Source organism: Oncorhynchus mykiss, chromosome 10 (assembly GCF_013265735.2).
Source record: "Oncorhynchus mykiss isolate Arlee chromosome 10, USDA_OmykA_1.1, whole genome shotgun sequence".
Lineage (NCBI taxonomy): Eukaryota > Metazoa > Chordata > Actinopteri > Salmoniformes > Salmonidae > Oncorhynchus > Oncorhynchus mykiss.
Genome location: NC_048574.1, coordinates 9,367,699 through 9,385,959, shown reverse-complemented (window position 1 = coordinate 9,385,959; position 18,261 = coordinate 9,367,699). Strand labels below are relative to the sequence as shown.

At 43.5% G+C, this 18,261-nt stretch overlaps 2 protein-coding genes across 3 annotated transcripts; one reads left to right on the top strand and one right to left on the bottom strand.

The window, feature by feature from the left end:
- Nucleotides 1-2,654: 2,654 nt before the first annotated feature.
- On the top strand, nt 2,655-4,891 carry LOC110533407 (gastrotropin). The gene is made up of 4 exons (XM_021617566.2): nt 2,655-2,861; nt 3,125-3,300; nt 4,237-4,326; nt 4,431-4,891. The coding sequence occupies exons 1-4, from the start codon at nt 2,795-2,797 to the stop codon at nt 4,479-4,481; spliced, it is 384 nt and encodes a 127-aa protein (XP_021473241.2). The 5' UTR covers nt 2,655-2,794; the 3' UTR covers nt 4,482-4,891.
- On the bottom strand, nt 4,477-17,899 carry LOC110533395 (cyclin-J). 2 transcript variants are annotated; one of them, XM_021617548.2, is made up of 6 exons: nt 17,484-17,899; nt 16,735-16,836; nt 11,541-11,751; nt 9,995-10,294; nt 9,701-9,860; nt 4,477-9,389 (listed from the first exon to the last, which is right to left on the bottom strand). In XM_021617548.2, exons 2-6 carry the CDS (start codon nt 16,801-16,803, stop codon nt 8,909-8,911), a joined length of 1,221 nt encoding a protein of 406 aa, XP_021473223.2. In that variant the 5' UTR covers nt 16,804-16,836; nt 17,484-17,899; the 3' UTR covers nt 4,477-8,908. The 2 variants fall into 2 exon arrangements, with proteins under 2 accessions (XP_021473223.2, XP_021473224.2); XM_021617549.2 differs by lacking the exon at nt 17,484-17,899 and adding an exon at nt 17,324-17,471.
- Nucleotides 17,900-18,261: the final 362 nt, after the last annotated feature.

Below are 18,261 nucleotides of genomic sequence, written 5' to 3'. Positions count from 1 at the left end.
TTGGTAATTTCCTATTTTGTTTTGGAAGTTCATACTGTAATGACCCTGGGTCGTTACAATACATTACTGGCTTTAACATTACTGGCTTAAATGAAGCTAGATGCTCAGCGAAACTCTATATTTGATGAGTAAAAAAACGTATTTTGACATTATGACACTCGGAGAGATGTCTAATGGGAGTTTGAATCGTAACTTCCTGGGTGTTAGATGGCATCTCTACTGGGGCAGTTCTATCCCTCCCTTCAAAAAAATTAATTCAGAGTCACACTCCATGCATTGCGTTTAACATAAGTCACTGAAAATTCACCAGGAAGGGACTCTAGTAAAAAAAAATCTGAGAGCAAACACAATATACAGTAAAATGCCTGCAATGACTTTGAGCAGTCTCCAATTACTGTTCAAACCACAACAAATGGCACAATCAATGGCTCAAGTCCTCGGTGGAGCCTCAGCTCCAGGATTACTGGGTGGTGCAAAGGTTTTCAAGGTCCTAGGCCATAATTGCACATTTGTATTTTGTAATCTTATTTTCTCACATTGTTTGTATGTCTCTATAGAATCCCCATTTACCAGAAGGTCTAACTGTATGCTACAGTTTCTCCGTTTCTGAAAACAGGATGCCAAAAAAACGAAGGGTCATATCAGCTCTACCATTTATGTCATCTACATAAAAAGTGTTTGAATGGATCAATTGTAGAAATACAATGCAAACTACTGTATATCCCTGTTCTGTGTTATTCAATGGATACAGAATTGTAGTAATTTTTTTTATAGCAGCTCTGGCTGTTGATCAAACTGATAGTGTTTGGTCAACGGTGTTCCCTCGGAAAAGCACTGTGAGAGCATCTCAGCAGGAAATACCATTGGGGTGGATGGGAGATAAATGATTTGACTAGGCAGCTGAACTACATTTTGAGTTGAGGAAATGTGGACATATTCAAATAGTTTATTAGTACTTTGCAAAGAAATCAGACAGATACAATCACGCCACAGATACTACATGCTATAAGGTTTGAGAGCACAAATGTGCCATACTCCTGGCTGAAAGACCTTGCAGATTGCATACTATGGAATATGAGAATATAGGCCATATTTTATGGACAAAGTTGTGTCAGTTGTGTGAATGACAGATTATCAATAAGAGCACCTACTTACAAAGATTAATTCTGATTTGTAAGACATTTGTCATTTTATTTAACTAGGCAAGTCAGTTAAGAGCACATTCTTATTTTACAACAGTCTACCCCGGCCAAACCCTCCCCTAACGACACTGGGCCAATTGTGCACCCACACTATGGGATTCCTAATACACAGCCGGTTGTGATACAGCCCAGGATTGAACCAGGGTGTGTAGTGACACCTCTAGCGCTGAGATGCAGTGCCTTAGACCGCTGCGCCACTCGGAAGTTGTACTTTGAATTAGTATGGTGCACTATAAAAGTTGATGTTTCACTGTGTTTTACCTTCTTCAAACTGATTCAACCTTGAGAGGGGAATAAAATTATTTGGCTCAGCGCTGAAGGTCACTGTTGAGCATACAATCATGAAAGAGGTTTATGTTTCTCATGGCATAGTACAACAACGACTCAAGTGATGAAATCAAAGGTGACACAGTCAATGAGTAACTGATACCCGAATAGACATAGGGATGACTTCGTCTCACTGTTGTAAGCATTTCAAATGAGCATTTAAAATATATATATATATTAGAGCATAAATCAAGGAAGGATCAAAAAACATGGGCAGAAAGCAACAATCTTGTAGCTTGCATTTTGAAAAGGCATATACACCAATAGAGATTATATGATGAGCAATGGGTTTTACCCCTGTCACTTAAGGGTCAAATGGCCTGGAGTATGTGTTGCTTCCTCAAAAACGCCTTTAGAATTCTGAAACACACTGTGTGTGTGTTAAGACATACTTACTCTGAGTAGCATCGGAGTAGTGGAACACTGAATTACATTGGTGTGGGCATTTTTTTGGAAAAGGTCTGAGGCTAGGTGTGCTTTCCCATGTCCACCAGGACATCATCCCTGGTGTTGTGGCTGTTGATCTAAAGAGCTTACTGTCCTTACACGAGCTGACCTTGTGTACTGCCAAGTCCCAGATCTAGACTCATCACAGCTTTGCAGGCCCTTTTTTTTTGTTGTCAAGAGTGGAAAATGCACAGTACACCTCTGTGGCTGTCCATAGGGGGTTACAACAACACTCCTAGTGACAGAGGAGAACTAAACAGGCAAGACAAAATGGTGGTTGATTCAGAGAGCCCGTTTCTATGTAAGGCAGCCTTAGGGGTCTGGACTGAAGCAGTCGGTAAACTCTCAATGTGATTCATCCTTCACTAACAAATTAAAAAAGGAGTTGTACGGTACAATATTGTCCACTTTTTTGAGGCATTTTGGACCTCTACGCTGTCATTTGATGTAGTATTGAAATATTGTTCAAAGTTAAATCTATTCAGTCGGGTTCACGTCTGGTTGTGTTGTCTAAGGGCTTAACATTCAGTGCAGTGGGTATTTCACCATAGGCTACTATACTATGTGGAAAGGTGAGTGACCCCATGGTCACCAGCTCTCTGATGACTCGCCATATTACCCAGCTGGCACCATAAATGTTTATGGTGTAGTTATGGTAGTGCTGTACCAAAAAGTGTCACGAGAGATGGGTGGAGATGGTGACTGTGTGTGTATTTAAAGAGGGACAGGTTGTCACTCAGTACCTTATGCTTCCCTGCCTGCCTTGGAATTGATTTTTTCGCTCACCTCTCGCTCAACCCATCAACTCTCCGTACACCATGGCCTTCGCTGGAAAGTGGGAAACTGAGACCCAGGAGGGATACGAAGAATTCTGCAAGCTCGTTGGTGAGGCATTTACTCAAGTTTACTAGCCTAGAGCCTATAAAAAGAAACTGTTTGTTTTGACATCTTGAATTAACTTGGATTATGCAATGTAGTGAAAGGGATGTATTCACATTCATTGGTGATTAGCAGTGTCGGTGTGGAAAAAATGACAGTGCTCAATCTGTACTCACACATATGATAGATAGTATGTGATTCAAAACACACATGATTCAAAATAGCCTCATTACCCCAAGTCTAACTATATCTTTTTTTTGTAATCCAAGGCATCCCTGATGACATCATTGAGAAGGGTCGCGACTACAAACTCATCACTGAGGTGGTGCAGAACGGCAATGAGTTCTCATGGTCCCAGCTCTATCCCACAAACAAGAGAGTCACCAACAAGTTTGTGATTGACCAGGAATGTGACATGGAGACCATCGGGGGGAAAAAGTTCAAGGTAAACATCTCTAGATCAGAAATTAGGGAGTTTTGTGCCCGTTGTGTAAGCTGCTGTAGTATTTCCCACTCAAGTCTCATATAGTCACTATAGTCAGTAGTCAGGGTCAATAGCCGTAGAGATGACGTTCGGACAAGACAGACAGTCAAAGTCTCATATAGTCACTATAGTCAGTAGTCAGGGTCAATAGCCGTAGAGATAGATGACGTTCGGACAAGACAGACAGTCAAAGTCTCATATAGTCAGTAGTCAGGGTCAATAGCCGTAGAGATAGATGACATTCGGACAAGACAGACAGTCAAAGTCTCATATAGTCAGTAGTCAGGGTCAATAGCCGTAGAGATAGATGACATTCGGACAAGACAGACAGTCAAAGTCTCATATAGTCAGTAGTCAGGGTCAATAGCCGTAGAGATAGATGACATTCGGACAAGACAGACAGTCATAATGTGTATATTGACATTCAAATTCACATGAAATCTGGAAGCAAGTTTGTCTGTTTTGGAGGGTTTGAATAGCAAAGCGAAGATCAGGTAGCCTAGCAGTTAAGCATGTTGGGACAGTAACTGAAAGGTTGCTGGTTTGACTCCCCGAGCTGACTAGGTGAAAAAATATGTCGATGTGCCCTTGAGCAAGGCACTTAACCCTAATTGCTTCTGTAAGTTGCTCTGGATAAGAGCGTCTGCTAAACGTCAAAATAAATCTATGTCTAGGGGAACTTGGATGCATGTATTATATCAAATCAAATGTATTTATATAGCCCTTCGTACATCAGCTGATATCTCAAAGTGCTGTACAGAAACCCAGCCTAAAACCCCAAACAGCAAGCAATGCAGGTGTAAGAAGCACGACATGATCTATGACATCTAGATCAAATAAACTGAGGTTGTTTGTTGAATAAATGACAGTATGAATAAAAAGCATTTTTTGTGTCAGGCCACTGTTACAATGGAGGGGGGCAAGCTGAGCACGAAATTCCCCAAATACCACCACACATCTGAAATCAGCGGAGGAAAACTGATCGAGGTAAAAGTGTCACTTTGGCAGAAGATGGTGTATATTAGGAGAGAGATGATAAATAAGTTTGCGCAGTTCCAAGTGATGTTTAACGTCTTTTCTCCCCTGTTTAGACCTCTACAGTGGGCTCGGTCGTGTTGAAAAGAACCAGCAAGAAGATCTAAAGATATTGTGACTGTGTTATTAACAACTCTAATTGAATAATGAGCCAATAAACGGAGACTGGCCAACTTGTTGCCTTTGTCTTAATGTCTTTCTTACGCTTGATGACATTTGCCATGTATAACGGGCACAGGAAAACCTCAGTCTTGCCAAATGTCACTACGTTTATCCTGGGACAACCACTCGGTTGGCAATCTATCTTTAAACACAACACAAAATATACAGTAGTAGTAACTTCAGACTATTTGAAAGGTTGAAATGAGTCTATCAAGATTCGCTAGAAATGTTCAAACCCTATAACATCAAGAATAAACAGTGTGTAGAACAGAATGTGGAAACGAGTTTGATTCTCATTCCACCATGACAGATGTACATGGTTGAGTTTTAGTATTAAACATTAACAAGCAATCAATAGGTTTGTGCCTCATTCTTATTTAACCGTTAAGCTCTCTGGGATAGACACAATAAAAGGATAGGCAGAGAAGAGGATGTCTCGGGTGAGTGAGTGCCCCTGGGTAAGCCGAGGACTATGCTAGCCAACCCCTCCCCCCACCCTGCTTTGTAAACAAAGCTAGCGAGAATGATCCATTACCCAACCCCCCTGGCCCACCCCAGCGTCCCCACTTCAGTACCCCCTACCAAGCTGTCCAAAGAAGGGGGGTTACTATAACCTCTCACTCACTTTCCTATCATCAGTGATCAACTGAAATTAGAAGACTCCTATTTTATATTTAACCTTTATTTAACTAGGCAAGTCAGTTAAGAACAAATTGTTATTTTACAACTACTCCGATCCAAAAACTAATCCGGACGATGCTGGGCCAATTGTGCACTGCCTTATGGGACTCCCAATCACTGCTGGTGGTGATACAGCCTGGAATCGAACTAGGGTCTGTAGTAAAGCCTCGAGCACTGAGATGCAGTGCCTTAGACCACTGCGCCACTCGGGATCCCCCCAAGCATGGAAACGGTGGTGAATGAATACAGGCCACAAAGGATGATGTTACAAAACCTCTCAGAAAGGCTCTGAAAATTACCAGGGAAAAACAGCTGCCTTCATCGTATGTCGGTCTTTCGTCATACAACCGACAGGCAAAGTCTATGCATTGTTCCTGAATTTAATTCCTGTTGGGAGTTTAACCAAAACTCCACGAAAAGACCCTTGAACTGACTATCTCTATACACAGGACATCCTGTGCATTGCTTCTACTTCCTCATTGTGTCTTTCTGTTGTGGTTTGTATCTCAAGAGAGACTAACATGTTTTCACAATTCTTCATCTGCAATGATTCTTCACACATACAGTTTCTTATTTACCCTTAATCACATTGGTCTTTTCATTGCGAGATACAAATCCCTGTTACGCCAACAGTATCGATAGTCTCCAGTGTCTTGACTTCATTTGTTTAGTGACATGAGGGATAGGAATCTCCTCCATTGTCTTGAGGTCTGTAGAGGACGGGAGGGAGCGTCAGGAGAGACCGGGGTGAGGTTACTGATCTAGAGGGTGGAGCTAATTGGTAGAGCCCCCTCCTCTCACCCCCATCGAAGACCTTTTCATGTGCAATGAGTTGAGACATTCATATTAAACTATTCCCCTTGGGGTATGCTAATCGACTTCAGAGAGGCTTGCGACACCTCTAGCTACGGATATTCTCGACAAAGACCAAAAACAAAGGGTGGAGGAACGATACTGCCAGACTGGATTTGTTTGGGGTTTTATTTGCACCTCATTTGACAGAGTAAACACTGTTTTTTGATTCCCTTCCCCAATGTGCTTCTCCTGCACATAGCTGTAATCATTGTACCATCGAAGTAGATGTAGTCGGGCCACTTGGATTTCAAGTGTTGGTGGTTGCAACCTTTTCATTTAAGGTAAAGAAATCCACTGCCTTCAAGCAGTTAAAAACACAAGTACTAATAAACATTAACAAAAAATAAAATAAAATCAAAAGTTACCTTTAAAACATTAGATGGCGGTGTGATTGAAAGTAGTCTTATCTCAAATGACCAACCGTTAGGCTACAGATCACACAAGATACAGTACATTGGTCTTTGATGGTGCATTGAACTCCTCATCTATTCTAACAAAACACAGTTTAGAAAACAAACAAACACGAGATTAAAAAAAAAATGTACATCAAATATAAATGTACAAACATTTGGTCTAATGATAAAACAAGGGTTGCACTATATATTGAGGTAGGACAAAGTTAAGGTACGCAGAAGAATGGTTTTGTTATCTGAGACCCACTAAACTAGAGGCCTGTGGGGTCCTTCGTGTCATTTGTCAACAGTAGTGGAAGCAGACAGACATTGTGGGTCAGGCTGTGATCAGTGGAAAATATTTAATACTCTATAAAAAAACAAAAACGTCTCACCCCATCAAGCCTGGGACACGGACACTGGACCCACGTGTCCTTGACTAAATGGTAACAGCATGTCTGGCCTGCCTGGACTTAGACGTCACTAAATGACAGCGTCATGACTCACCATACAAACGTCAAGCTCACGTCGCGTTCACATGCTAGTCGGGATTAGGAAACTCTGACATTTCCCACTTGCTAACTGACTGGTTGTAGTTATACACGTGCAGAAATGTCAAGAGTTCCCTAATTCCGAGTAGCATGTGAACGCGGCCAATATTCCATGTAAGCGTCAAATAAAAAAAGTCAAACTTTGTTATTTTACTTCTGCTCTTCAATTGTCGGAGATATTCCTACTGACATTCAATGGGTCGTATCCACGGCAACCAATAAATCACAAAAAAACATCTTATGGTCAACTATATTTTTACTCATTTTATAGGATCTCATGTTTGGTGGCAACTCCGTCCATCTGACCCGGCAAGGTGAATTTTACAGCAGGTTTGTTGTAATAACGCGACAAAACTTGGGAGAGTGACCGAGGTAGGACATCAGTAGTTGTATGTGCTAAGCAACGTTTATTGGTCACATTCACACAGATTTGTAGATGTTATCGTGGGTGCAGCGTGATGCTTGTGTCTCTATCTCCAACAGAGCAGTAATACAGAACATAGATGATGGATGCTACAAGATATCCTGTGCAGCAACATTTTCATGGCTTCATTAACTGCTCAAGGTGTTTGTGACAATGAGAGCAGCAGAAGCTGTTCCAGAGAGGGCTGTGTGACTGGCATGGGTTTCAGTCAAAGACACACATATTAAATGGTACCAGTCAGGAGAATTTACATGACAACTGAGGAGAAAGCGTGGCTTCGCCCCCCCGGAGACTAGCTAGTAAAGTATCACTTCCTCCCCTGTGGTTTGATTTGCTGAGAGGACAGATGTGTCTGTTCCTCTGGACACCATGGCTCCATGCCTGCAGTGGCACCAGAACAGCAAAACAAGACGGAGTCTTCTCCCAAGTTGTACAGCGGTCTAAGGCACTGCATTTCAGTGCAAGAGGCATCACTACAGTCCCTGGTTCAAATCCAGGCTGTATCACATCCGGCCGTGATTGGGAGTCCCATAGGGCGGCACACAATTGGCCCAGCTTCGTCCGGGGGTAGGCCGTCATTGTAAATAAGAATTTGTTGTTAACTGACTTGCCTAATTAAATAAAAAGGTTAAATTAAAAAACACCAGCCAAGGCCAAAGAATAGATCAGAAATCTCAGTGAGACATCTCTCCTACAACACACACGTCTTTAACCAGTAGAAGTTAAACAACATAAAAATGGAATTAATTGACACAGCTGTGTCAACCCCCCCCCCCCCCAAGTAATCCGTCAAACACCCTGATCTATGTTATTGTTCATGTAAACCAGTGGTCCTCCAACCTCTCCTCAGGGACCCCCAGCCATTCCAGGTATTTTATTTATTCTAGAGCTAACACCAGATTCAACTTGTCAACTAATCCTCAAGCCCTTGAATAGGTAAATCAGGTGAGCTAGTTCAGAGCTACAACAAAATTGTGAAATGTCTGGCGGTCCCTGAGGAGAGGTTTGAGAACCACGGGTGTAAACAATACCAACGACAGACCACTTGCATGATCATAAAGCCATCGTTTTGTTTAAGGCAGCAGCATTGAAAGATACTAGTATAAAAAACAAGATGTCCCACATTGAGAGAAATGGTGTGGAAGCAGGGGCTCCAGACAACCACAGTTGATATCAGAATCACAGTGGTCAAACCACCCTCACAGTCTCTCAGTATAGATCAAGCAGTCGTGTGAAAGGAACAGAACATACTGTATGTAAACACCTCATCAAAAATATTTTGTCACTTCAAATAGTTAGGACCTTTGTTAGGTCAATACCGCAGCAATATCTGCATTGACATTGCTTCTTCCTTTTGGTTTCCTTCGTCCTTGGTGGATGAGGTCAGGACAGGTGGAGGAGGACAGGGAGTCAGGACAGGTGGAGGACACTGACTGACCCAGGTTCAGTTCATCCTCCCTCTCCTGGCGTCACCTGTCGAAGCAACCTGCTGTGAAGGCGTGATGGGAGCCCAGGAAGCCTCCCCCGTAGGACAGGCCGAGACAGTGACCTGCAGCAAGGACCACTTGCATGGAGATGGGTCCCTGGAGGGGCAGGGAGGAGCCCAGTCCTGAGGTCAGGCTGTGGAAAGGGGGGAAGGCTCCCTGAGAAACCGAGCCTGAGAGGAGCCCTGTCTGGTGGGACTGGAGGTAGTCCCGAGACCCAACAGGGCCCAGAGCCTGGGACTCACCTAGCATGTGCATCTGGGAAACGGAAGTGGAGTGCTGGGTGAGGTGCTGCTGGTAGCCGCCTGTCTGGAGGAGCAGCTGCTGGGAGCCAGAAGAGGGTTGTATCAGGGTGGAGCAGGAGACTGTGGAGGGTGAGGGATGGGCCTGGGGTTGGAGAGGGCTCTGGACAGATGAAGAGTTGGACTTGGATTTGTTGGCCTGTTTCACATCGTTGTCATGGGCACTACAGGGAGGAAAAAGAGTGCAAATCATTACTTGACGACCTTTAGCTGATGGACATAAACATCAATATACAGAGAGGAAATAACTACGGGTCAATGGTATTGACAGTATGAAAAAGCTGTAGAATATTAACCTTGCATTAACCCACCACAACATGAAGGAAAAGTGCGTACATGGGAAGAACACAACAAACATAAAAGCTGCTGACTTCAGACATGGCCGACGATAAATGAAGTCTAGGCAGATGGCCGTCAGCTTGGTCTGTGGTCAGATTAATGTGGGTGTGCAGCACGTTATGTAAAGCAGTATTACAGCAGCATCAGCTTTATGCACTGGGTGAGGTGGTCCCAGGAGTATCCGGTGAGCAGGCGGAGGACGGTGGTCCAGCTGGGGGTGATCTGGAGACAGATGCGGGACGCCGCGATGCAAGCTGCCGTCACCTGGGACGGCCGGAAGCCCAGGAAGGCATGGTCTGGGACACACAGACACAGATCATCAGTTACATTTACTCAACAACGGATGGCCCCACTAAAGAGGAAATCTGTCTTGCCCATTAAACCACCCACTGCTGTCACTATGAACTTCCACTCCTTATCTCCTCCTCACCTTGCAGTGAGACTTCCAGGAAGTAGTGTGTGTATTTGTCCATGAAGGCTCTGGTCTTGTTGAGGGAGGAGAGAGGCCAGCCGTTGTGCAGGTCTCCGTCCTGTACAGCAGCATGGAGGTAGTAGTCTATGAAGTGTGCTGGCGTGGGCATACACAGGTTCCAGCCAAACGTCTCTAAGAGAAGCAGCTCCATCTTGACCAGATCCTTCTTGGTCAGTGACAGGTTCAGACTACACATGAAGCCCAGAGAGTTGAGCTGCTCCAGCTTTGGCACACAGTCCTCCTTCTCTTCAAACTTACCTGGATGGGAAACAGTGTTATTGTGAGTGAAAAATCAAACACATGTTATGGGTCGTGTGAGAAAATACAGAGTGTGCTCAAAAGACTGCTTATAAGATGTATAATTCATAACACACACACCTCCATCTTCCCTTTCACTGGTCACAGCTAAATCCTCATCATGCATATCCCCCTAGAGTCAGATGCTCTAACAAAGCAGAAGCCCTGACCTCTGGAGACCAGTCCTGGGCACTCAGGGAGAGGCCCATTCAACAGATCAGTGGAGGGTATGTGTGTTTGAGAAGGGGGCAAATAATTACCCCACTTTTCATTTTTTTAAGTCATTAAATATTCATGCATATATTCACCCCAGCAACATTCACTGAAAAGACCCAACAGTACTTATTAACACTTTTCTGTTAGCAAAATCATCCCCGCAGCCCTTCCTCTCTCAGAGGTGCAGGGGTAATCATTGTTCCACACCAGAAGGCAGAAACAGCCCTTAACAATGAGACCTCTCAATCTAAAACACAAATGTTGTCAATGTCCACGGCAACCCTGTCCATGGCAACCCTGTCCACGGCAACCGTTCCGTTAGTCAGGCCTACATCTATTCTCTAGAAGTCACCATTGTGATTGTTCTGTTCAACAACTTTAATTACTACGCAGGCCAGGGTTGTGGGTAACGCAGGCCAGGGTTGTGGGTAACGCAGGCCAGGGTTGTGGGTAACGCAGGCCAGGGTTGTGGGTAACGCAGGCCAGGGTTGTGGGTAACGCAGGCCAGGGTTGTGGGTAACGCAGGCCAGGGTTGTGGGTAACGCAGGCCAGGGTTGTGGGTAACGCAGGCCAGGGTTGTGGGTAACGCAGGCCAGGGTTGTGGGTAACGCAGGCCAGGGTTGTGGGTAACGCAGGCCTACTGGTTTTTACATGTGATAAGTTCCCTTGGTGACTGACAGAGGTCTGGGGGAGGCCGAGGCTCTTAAACACACACAGCTCACACTAAACACGGCGCCTCAGACTAACCACGCAGTCACAGGTTTGCTCCACTATCCCCACTTTACTTTTCACATCAATTATGATTCAAAAACATATATACAGGTGTAGTTGAAAATGCAGCTTTCTGTACAAGAACAAACAACATATAATGTCCTTCCTTTACAAGGACAGATGTAACTGAAGTACTTCAGTCACTATGAGATGACATGTTCTAGAGGGTTCTTACTGCTGCTCCATCTTTACCGGATCGACTGTGTTGCCGTTTGCTTACTGGCTAGGAGGAGACAGGAGAGGGCGATGACGTAGAGCTGACGGACTGCCACGTCGTAGTGGTCCATAAACAAGTCCAGGAAGTAGACGGCCAGGTGGCGAGCCGCTGGGCACAGCTGGTAGCGGTTACTGAGGACAGCCAGCAGGTCAGCAAAGTAACGCCGCATCCTGATCTGAGGAGAGTGGGCCTTGTAGGTAGGCAACTTCAGCTCCTGAGGAGAGGAGACAAGGAGAGGAGACAAGACAAATGAGAGAGACTAAGGATATTGCACAGTTAAATTGGGTATACAGAAAACAAAAGTGTCAGGAGGCATGTAACCTACAAGCTCTCACAGTCTCACGTCAGATTTAGACGTTCGTCCATGTTTCTCAAACGTCAAATTTCGAAGTTGTTTCAAACATCAAATTTCAAAGTGTTTAAGGTTAGGCATTAACTCCACATTGTTAAGGTTAAGTTTAGGCATTAAATCTGAACATTTAAAGGCAAAGGTTTGGGATAGGCTTAAAAACAAAAAAATATTAAAAAAACAACTTTCTTTCGCTGGATTCAAACATACAACCTTTGGAATCAGAAGCAGATGCTTACGCCCAACCATCATCCCTTTCCACAAAGCCCTAGAGCAAAACCAAAACCCACTGGAAGGTAACAGAGCTCACTGTTGCCCCCTAGTGGCCGGTTTCCACTTCATCTCCAGACGTCCTCAGACACGGACAGACGTCAAATTCTGACTTGTATCACAGGTGACCTGGCCAATGTAAGAGCATGTGCCAAGGCTCCACTTTAAAATGTGAAGCACTGACAAGAAATTGCAACCCATTCTGGACCATGGGCCTAAAAGATAACTCAATATATTATGAATTGGTTTTATATTTTTTGGAACTAAGCGACTTGTTTCTCCCATGCCTTCCAGACCCGTCGCCAACTATAAAAGCCTACTCTTCACGAAAATTGTTAACATTAATGTTGGAGGGAAAAAAAATAACCCACTAACCTTTAAATATGTTATGGTTCATTTAAAAATATGCATCCCACAGACATCCATGTGAACAACGTATCCTATTTCAGACCTGGAAACATTGACATACATATCTCTATTTAATTCTGTGTCTGGCAAGGTCACTGTTGCTAGGCAAAAGCAGACACCGAGGATCCAAATCCAACTCGTCCATATATCTCTCCCATCTACACGTAGCTCATATTCAAGAAGTCTGCTGTGGGAACCAGGGAGTCTCCCATGGTTATGCATGTCCAGCCAGCCAGGCCACATGTCTCACAGCCATCTGTCTCCCTGGGGGCGAGGGGCTTGGGCCTGACCCTCTGAACACAGCCTTTTGTAGAGCACGGCTTTAATTTAGGGAACTCTACAGCTGTTTCTTGATCAGCTGAAAGCATGGTCTTGATATTCTGCAACACGCAGTTCCAATTGGGTCAACGTTCTCCTGTCTTCTAGGGTTGGGCGTTATTTAGGGAGACCTCTTCTACGATATGCTAATTCAAATAGCATATCGTAGAATATGCTAATTCAGATATCCGATATGAATTGTTTTGCACCATTAATGACTAGATAATTCTAGACTGTGAAATGTGTCATCTTATTTACAATATTATAGTCACATTCTCAATAATCTTAGTATGTAATATTAGTTCTGATATTTCTTCATTTTTATTTTGGGGGATTTGTGTGTATTGTGAGGTATTACTGCACTGTTGGAGCTAGAAACATCAGCATTTCGCTGCACCTGTGATGTTCACGCTACCAATAAAATATGATTTGTATGCCGAAAAAATAAGGCCTAATTAATACATGTAGACCAATTGTTCAACAAATTGACACATCCTAACTGATAAAACTGCACTGTTTTTATTCGTAAAAATAAAATAAAATGTTATTTGTCACATGCGCCGAATACAACCTTAGTGAAATGCTTACTTACAAGCCCTTAACCAACAACTCAGTTAAGAAAAATATGTACTAAATAAACTAAAGTTAAAAAATAAAAGAGCAACAATAAAATAACAATCATAGAGTAAAGTCACAATATAAAGGGGGGATACCTAGTCAGTTGTCCAACTGAATGAAAGGGGGGATACCTAGTCAGTTGTCCAACTGAATGAAAGGGGGGGATACCTGGTCAGTTGTCCAACTGAATGAAAGGGGGGATACCTACCTGGTCAGTTGTCCAACTGAATGAAAGGGGGGATACCTACCTGGTCAGTTGTCCAACTGAATGAAAGGGGGGGATACCTGGTCAGTTGTCCAACTGAATGAAAGGGGGGATACCTACCTGGTCAGTTGTCCAACTGAATGAAAGGGGGGATACCTACCTGGTCAGTTGTCCAACTGAATGAAAGGGGGGATACCTAGTCAGTTGTCCAACTGAATGAAAGGGGGCATACCTGGTCAGTCGTACAACTGAATGAAAGGGGGGATACCTGGTCAGTTGTACAACTGAATGAAAGGGGGGATACCTGGTCAGTTGTCCAACTGAATGAAAGGGGGGATACCTACCTGGTCAGTTGTCCAACTGAATGAAAGGGGGGATACCTACCTGGTCAGTTGTCCAACTGAATGAAAGGGGGGATACCTGGTCAGTTGTCCAACTGAATGAAAGGGGGGATACCTAGTCAGTTGTCCAACTGAATGAAAGGGGGGATACCTAGTCAGTTGTCCAACTGAATGAAAGGGGGGATACCTGGTCAGTTGTCCAACTGAATGAAAGGGGGGATACCTGGTCAGTTGTCCAACTGAATGAAAGGGGGGATACCTGGTCAGTTGTCCAACTGAATGAAAGGGGGGATACCTGGTCAGTTGTCCAACTGAATGAAAGGGGGGATACCTGGTCAGTTGTCCAACTGAATGAAAGGGGGGATACCTGGTCAGTTGTCCAACTGAATGAAAGGGGGGATACCTGGTCAGTTGTCCAACTGAATGAAAGGGGGGATACCTAGTCAGTTGTCCAACTGAATGAAAGGGGGGATACCTAGTCAGTTGTCCAACTGAATGAAAGGGGGGATACCTGGTCAGTTGTCCAACTGAATGAAAGGGGGGATACCTGGTCAGTTGTCCAACTGAATGAAAGGGGGGATACCTGGTCAGTTGTCCAACTGAATGAAAGGGGGGATACCTAGTCAGTTATACAACTAAATGTATTCAACTGAAATGTGTCTTCTGTATTTAACCCAACCCCTCTGAATCAGAGAGGTGCGGGAGGCTGCCTTAAATCGATATCCACGCCATATATCGTCTTGCACTTCACAATATATCGTCAATGTCATATATTAAGATATTGGATTTATTGTAATATCGGCACAACCCTATTCTGAAATGCAGTTCAAATTGGGTCAACATTCTCCTGTGCAAGATTGTCAGTATTTAATTTTCCCCCGGGGGCAGTGGGTGATACGACTTTGAAAGATTCTGAAGGGTTTGATGACATCACACTTACAGGAAACTCTTGTGAAATTGTGAAATGGAATGTATTAATGAATTGTTCCTTCAGAATCACTAATATTATTGTTCCACTTTCAATTTCAATTGTTTTACTTCAACCTTGTGAACTGCATTATCGTGAAAATGCAATTAACAGTGCAGCAACAAACTAGGCATTCAACCTGGCATCAGCAAACGGTGCCTTTTTATACAGAGAAGCGCTATTAATACATTCAACAGCCTTTGGTGAGCACGGAGGACACAGGTAGAGAGGCCTCCATAGCAACGGTCTGTGGGAAAGAATGGCTTGTGCAATTTATCATACTGTTACCCTGGAGATGCATCAAAGCTCTCATGAAAAAAAAAACATTATTGTGAAAAAAGCACCTGGATTTAGCTCTAATGCAACCATTTGCTAACATATTTATTCCATGAAGCCTGTCAAATTCTATTTCTGAATAGCTGCTGATAAAAAATCAGATCTCGCCAGTAGTTGCCAATGGTTTCAAACTAGAACGGTGAAAAGCGTAAACATCAAAGCTCTGGAGATTGTATTTCTTCACCATGACCAAGTAATGTCAGCATAAAGTCACATCACTTCAGCCCCATTATCTGTCGCTGCACTTCAGCCCCATTATCTGGCTACTGGGTAACAGGCAGGACAAGAGGAACTTCAGATCGAACCAGGGGCGCAACTTTGGTTTTAGAAGTTGGGGTGGGGGACATAATTATTTTTAATCCAGTCAGTTAAACACTCCAAATAGCCTACTCGAAGCTCTGAGGCGTCCGCGTGGTCCTAAAGCACACCGTTGCCTCATTTTGTATCACATTCAAAAAATGCCATTTCAGAATGTGGACGTCCCCAGTGAAAGATGCGCCCCTGGATCTAACATTGTTGAGTCTTTGGCAAGAGAGCAAGATCCTAAATTAGCATAAAAGCAAACGCTCCACATATAGCCAAAAAGCTTCCACTTAGCAGCTCCTACAGGAAGTGGGCATGATATACAGCCGTGCCATAAACAGGAGACAAACACAAACAGTTCTACAGAGCCAACAGGCTGAGTAGAGTCGTCAGGTCCTCAGTGCTCTCTAATCCAGTCAACACAGACAATTACAGTCTGCCCTGAATGAACCCCCTCCACCCATTAACCCACTTCACAGATCTTCTCTCAGCTCAGCTGGCTGCATCGGCTCATTTGGACAGCATTTTGCACACAATAGCGCGGCCAATTTGACTAATTACAATTTAAGATGACTGATCGATACATCTCTATTTGAAGCCGTCTTTGGGTTTATTATTGTTCACAACCATTAAGTGTCAATCCCTGATAGGTCGTGGAAATCCTGAACTACAACATATATAATGATACCATGGGTCAGATAAACGCATCTCTTGGTCTTATTGAAATACATAAAATGGCTGCGTTTAGACAGTCAGCGCAAATCTGATATTTTTTTTTCAGATCTGATGTGAAAAGATCTGGGATGCCTGTCTAAACGCAGCCAATTGTAGGCAAGGCTGTGATAGAGTTTCTGCTAACCAGACAGGGAAACTACCTCAAGCTTTATGGTTTAGGCCCAAGCTTCAAGAGGGCCATGTGACATTTCACACTTCAGCATCAAAGACAGTAAGTAGTACAGGAATATATTAATTCACTACTGGCAAATAAGATACACACACGTCATTTTCTGATGGTATTTGTGAAATTCAACTAAGCACCATGTTTTCTGTGGATAAAAACGATCAGAGAATGAGACATTCACCTTTATTCGTAGAGACTGGTGGATGTCTGCAGCGAGTTGGCACGTCCACCACTGCTCCTCCCGCTCCATCTTGTCAGTGGTGAGTTGTGGCCACTGTCCACCCTGAACGAAACGTCAAACAGTGCGGCAGAAACACATTAGATACCTGTCCGATCTACATTACTTATATCATCAAGGCCAATTTTGGGAAACTGACAGGTTTCACTTGAATTGTTGTATGATTTTATGTGTTATGGTTTCCAAATCATTTGGATTTGCAGCAAAATAATGCACTCAAACAGACTAACGTTACTCATATTTTGTTCAGTTGTTTTTATTAAGTAGGGTAGCCAGTCTAGTGTGCCCTACTTGTATGTGCGCACTCATTGATTTCAGATACTATAGCGTATTGCTTACTGTACAACAGTTTTCATTACACTTAGGTCAATTCAAAAAAAATGTAAGCTAGCCTACAGCACAGAAATGTAATATAAAAAAGCGAGCACCTCACATTCGCCATCTGTATTGCACAAGGCATGCTCATGTTCGGATACATTGTTTATATTCGTGCTTATAAATTGTAACTAATCTACCACGCGTGGCAACTCACCTCGCCACACTAGAAAGTTATGGTGACCAATCGGATATTTCGGAGAATTGTTCTACACATGACTGTACCACAGTGCATACTGGAAAGAGGTTGGAATAGTGACAACGTGCAAAGCTAGTCACATGTTGGACTTGTAGGCTAGTATCCACTAAAATGTTACCTTTCAACCTGCTTTTACCACTGCAACACTCCGGAGTCCCGACCCCTTTGTTTCAGACCAGCAGCATGCTGATTCAAATCTTCGCCGACAGTTTCCCTACACCTTTAACAACATTAAAAATAACAGCAAAATAATCAACTCCTAGTCTAATCGTCACAGATCCATGAACTCAACCCAAAGACTGGTATGTTGAGTTTGAATTCTAGATTTTTTCGACGCCCCTCTTCATTCCCCCCCCTGTGATGTGTTCCCGTCAACTCAATGGAACCTGGTCAGACAACCACACGCGGTTCTCCCTGTTGGTACCGTGGAGAAAATCTGGAATGGGGAGTGTTTTGACAGCGCCCCCAGACAACATTCAACTAAAATCAACTTCTGGTGGATATTCTATGTAACAGCTATATTATAGATGTACATTATTACAGGATTTGAACTACGCGTTTTATATCCTGGGAAGATCAGGGCAGGCCTATTTGAAATGACAGCATTAAGGCTATTGAGTTTGACTGATGCATGTTGGTGGTGCAGGTTGTATAGGCCTTCTGGACAAACTCCTAAAATTAATACTTAAAAAATAATAATCTATAGGCGATATTTTGTGAACTAGAGAAATGATTAAAACCATGTGTCAATTACAATCAGATCCAGCATGTAGAACAATGGCATTGACCACAGTGTGATCCTTATGCCATCTCTCTGTTTGACCAACAGGTGGCACATGAACTCAACTGCTAGATGTTTGCCATGGACAGTTGTGTAAAGTACTTAATTAAGTAAA

Coding starts and splice junctions, on each gene's coding strand:
- LOC110533395 (XM_021617548.2), bottom strand. CDS start 16,803: ATGGAGCGGGAGGAGCAGTGGTGGACGTGCCAACTCGCTGCAGACATC. Junction 9,861..9,994: donor CCTGGAAGTCTCACTGCAAG/GTGAGGAGGAGA, acceptor TGTGTGTCCCAG/ACCATGCCTTCCTGGGCTTC. Junction 9,390..9,700: donor TGCATAAAGCTGATGCTGCT/GTAATACTGCTT, acceptor TCCTCCCTGTAG/TGCCCATGACAACGATGTGA.
- LOC110533407 (XM_021617566.2), top strand. CDS start 2,795: ATGGCCTTCGCTGGAAAGTGGGAAACTGAGACCCAGGAGGGATACGAA. Junction 2,862..3,124: donor AGAATTCTGCAAGCTCGTTG/GTGAGGCATTTA, acceptor TTGTAATCCAAG/GCATCCCTGATGACATCATT. Junction 3,301..4,236: donor TCGGGGGGAAAAAGTTCAAG/GTAAACATCTCT, acceptor TTTTTGTGTCAG/GCCACTGTTACAATGGAGGG.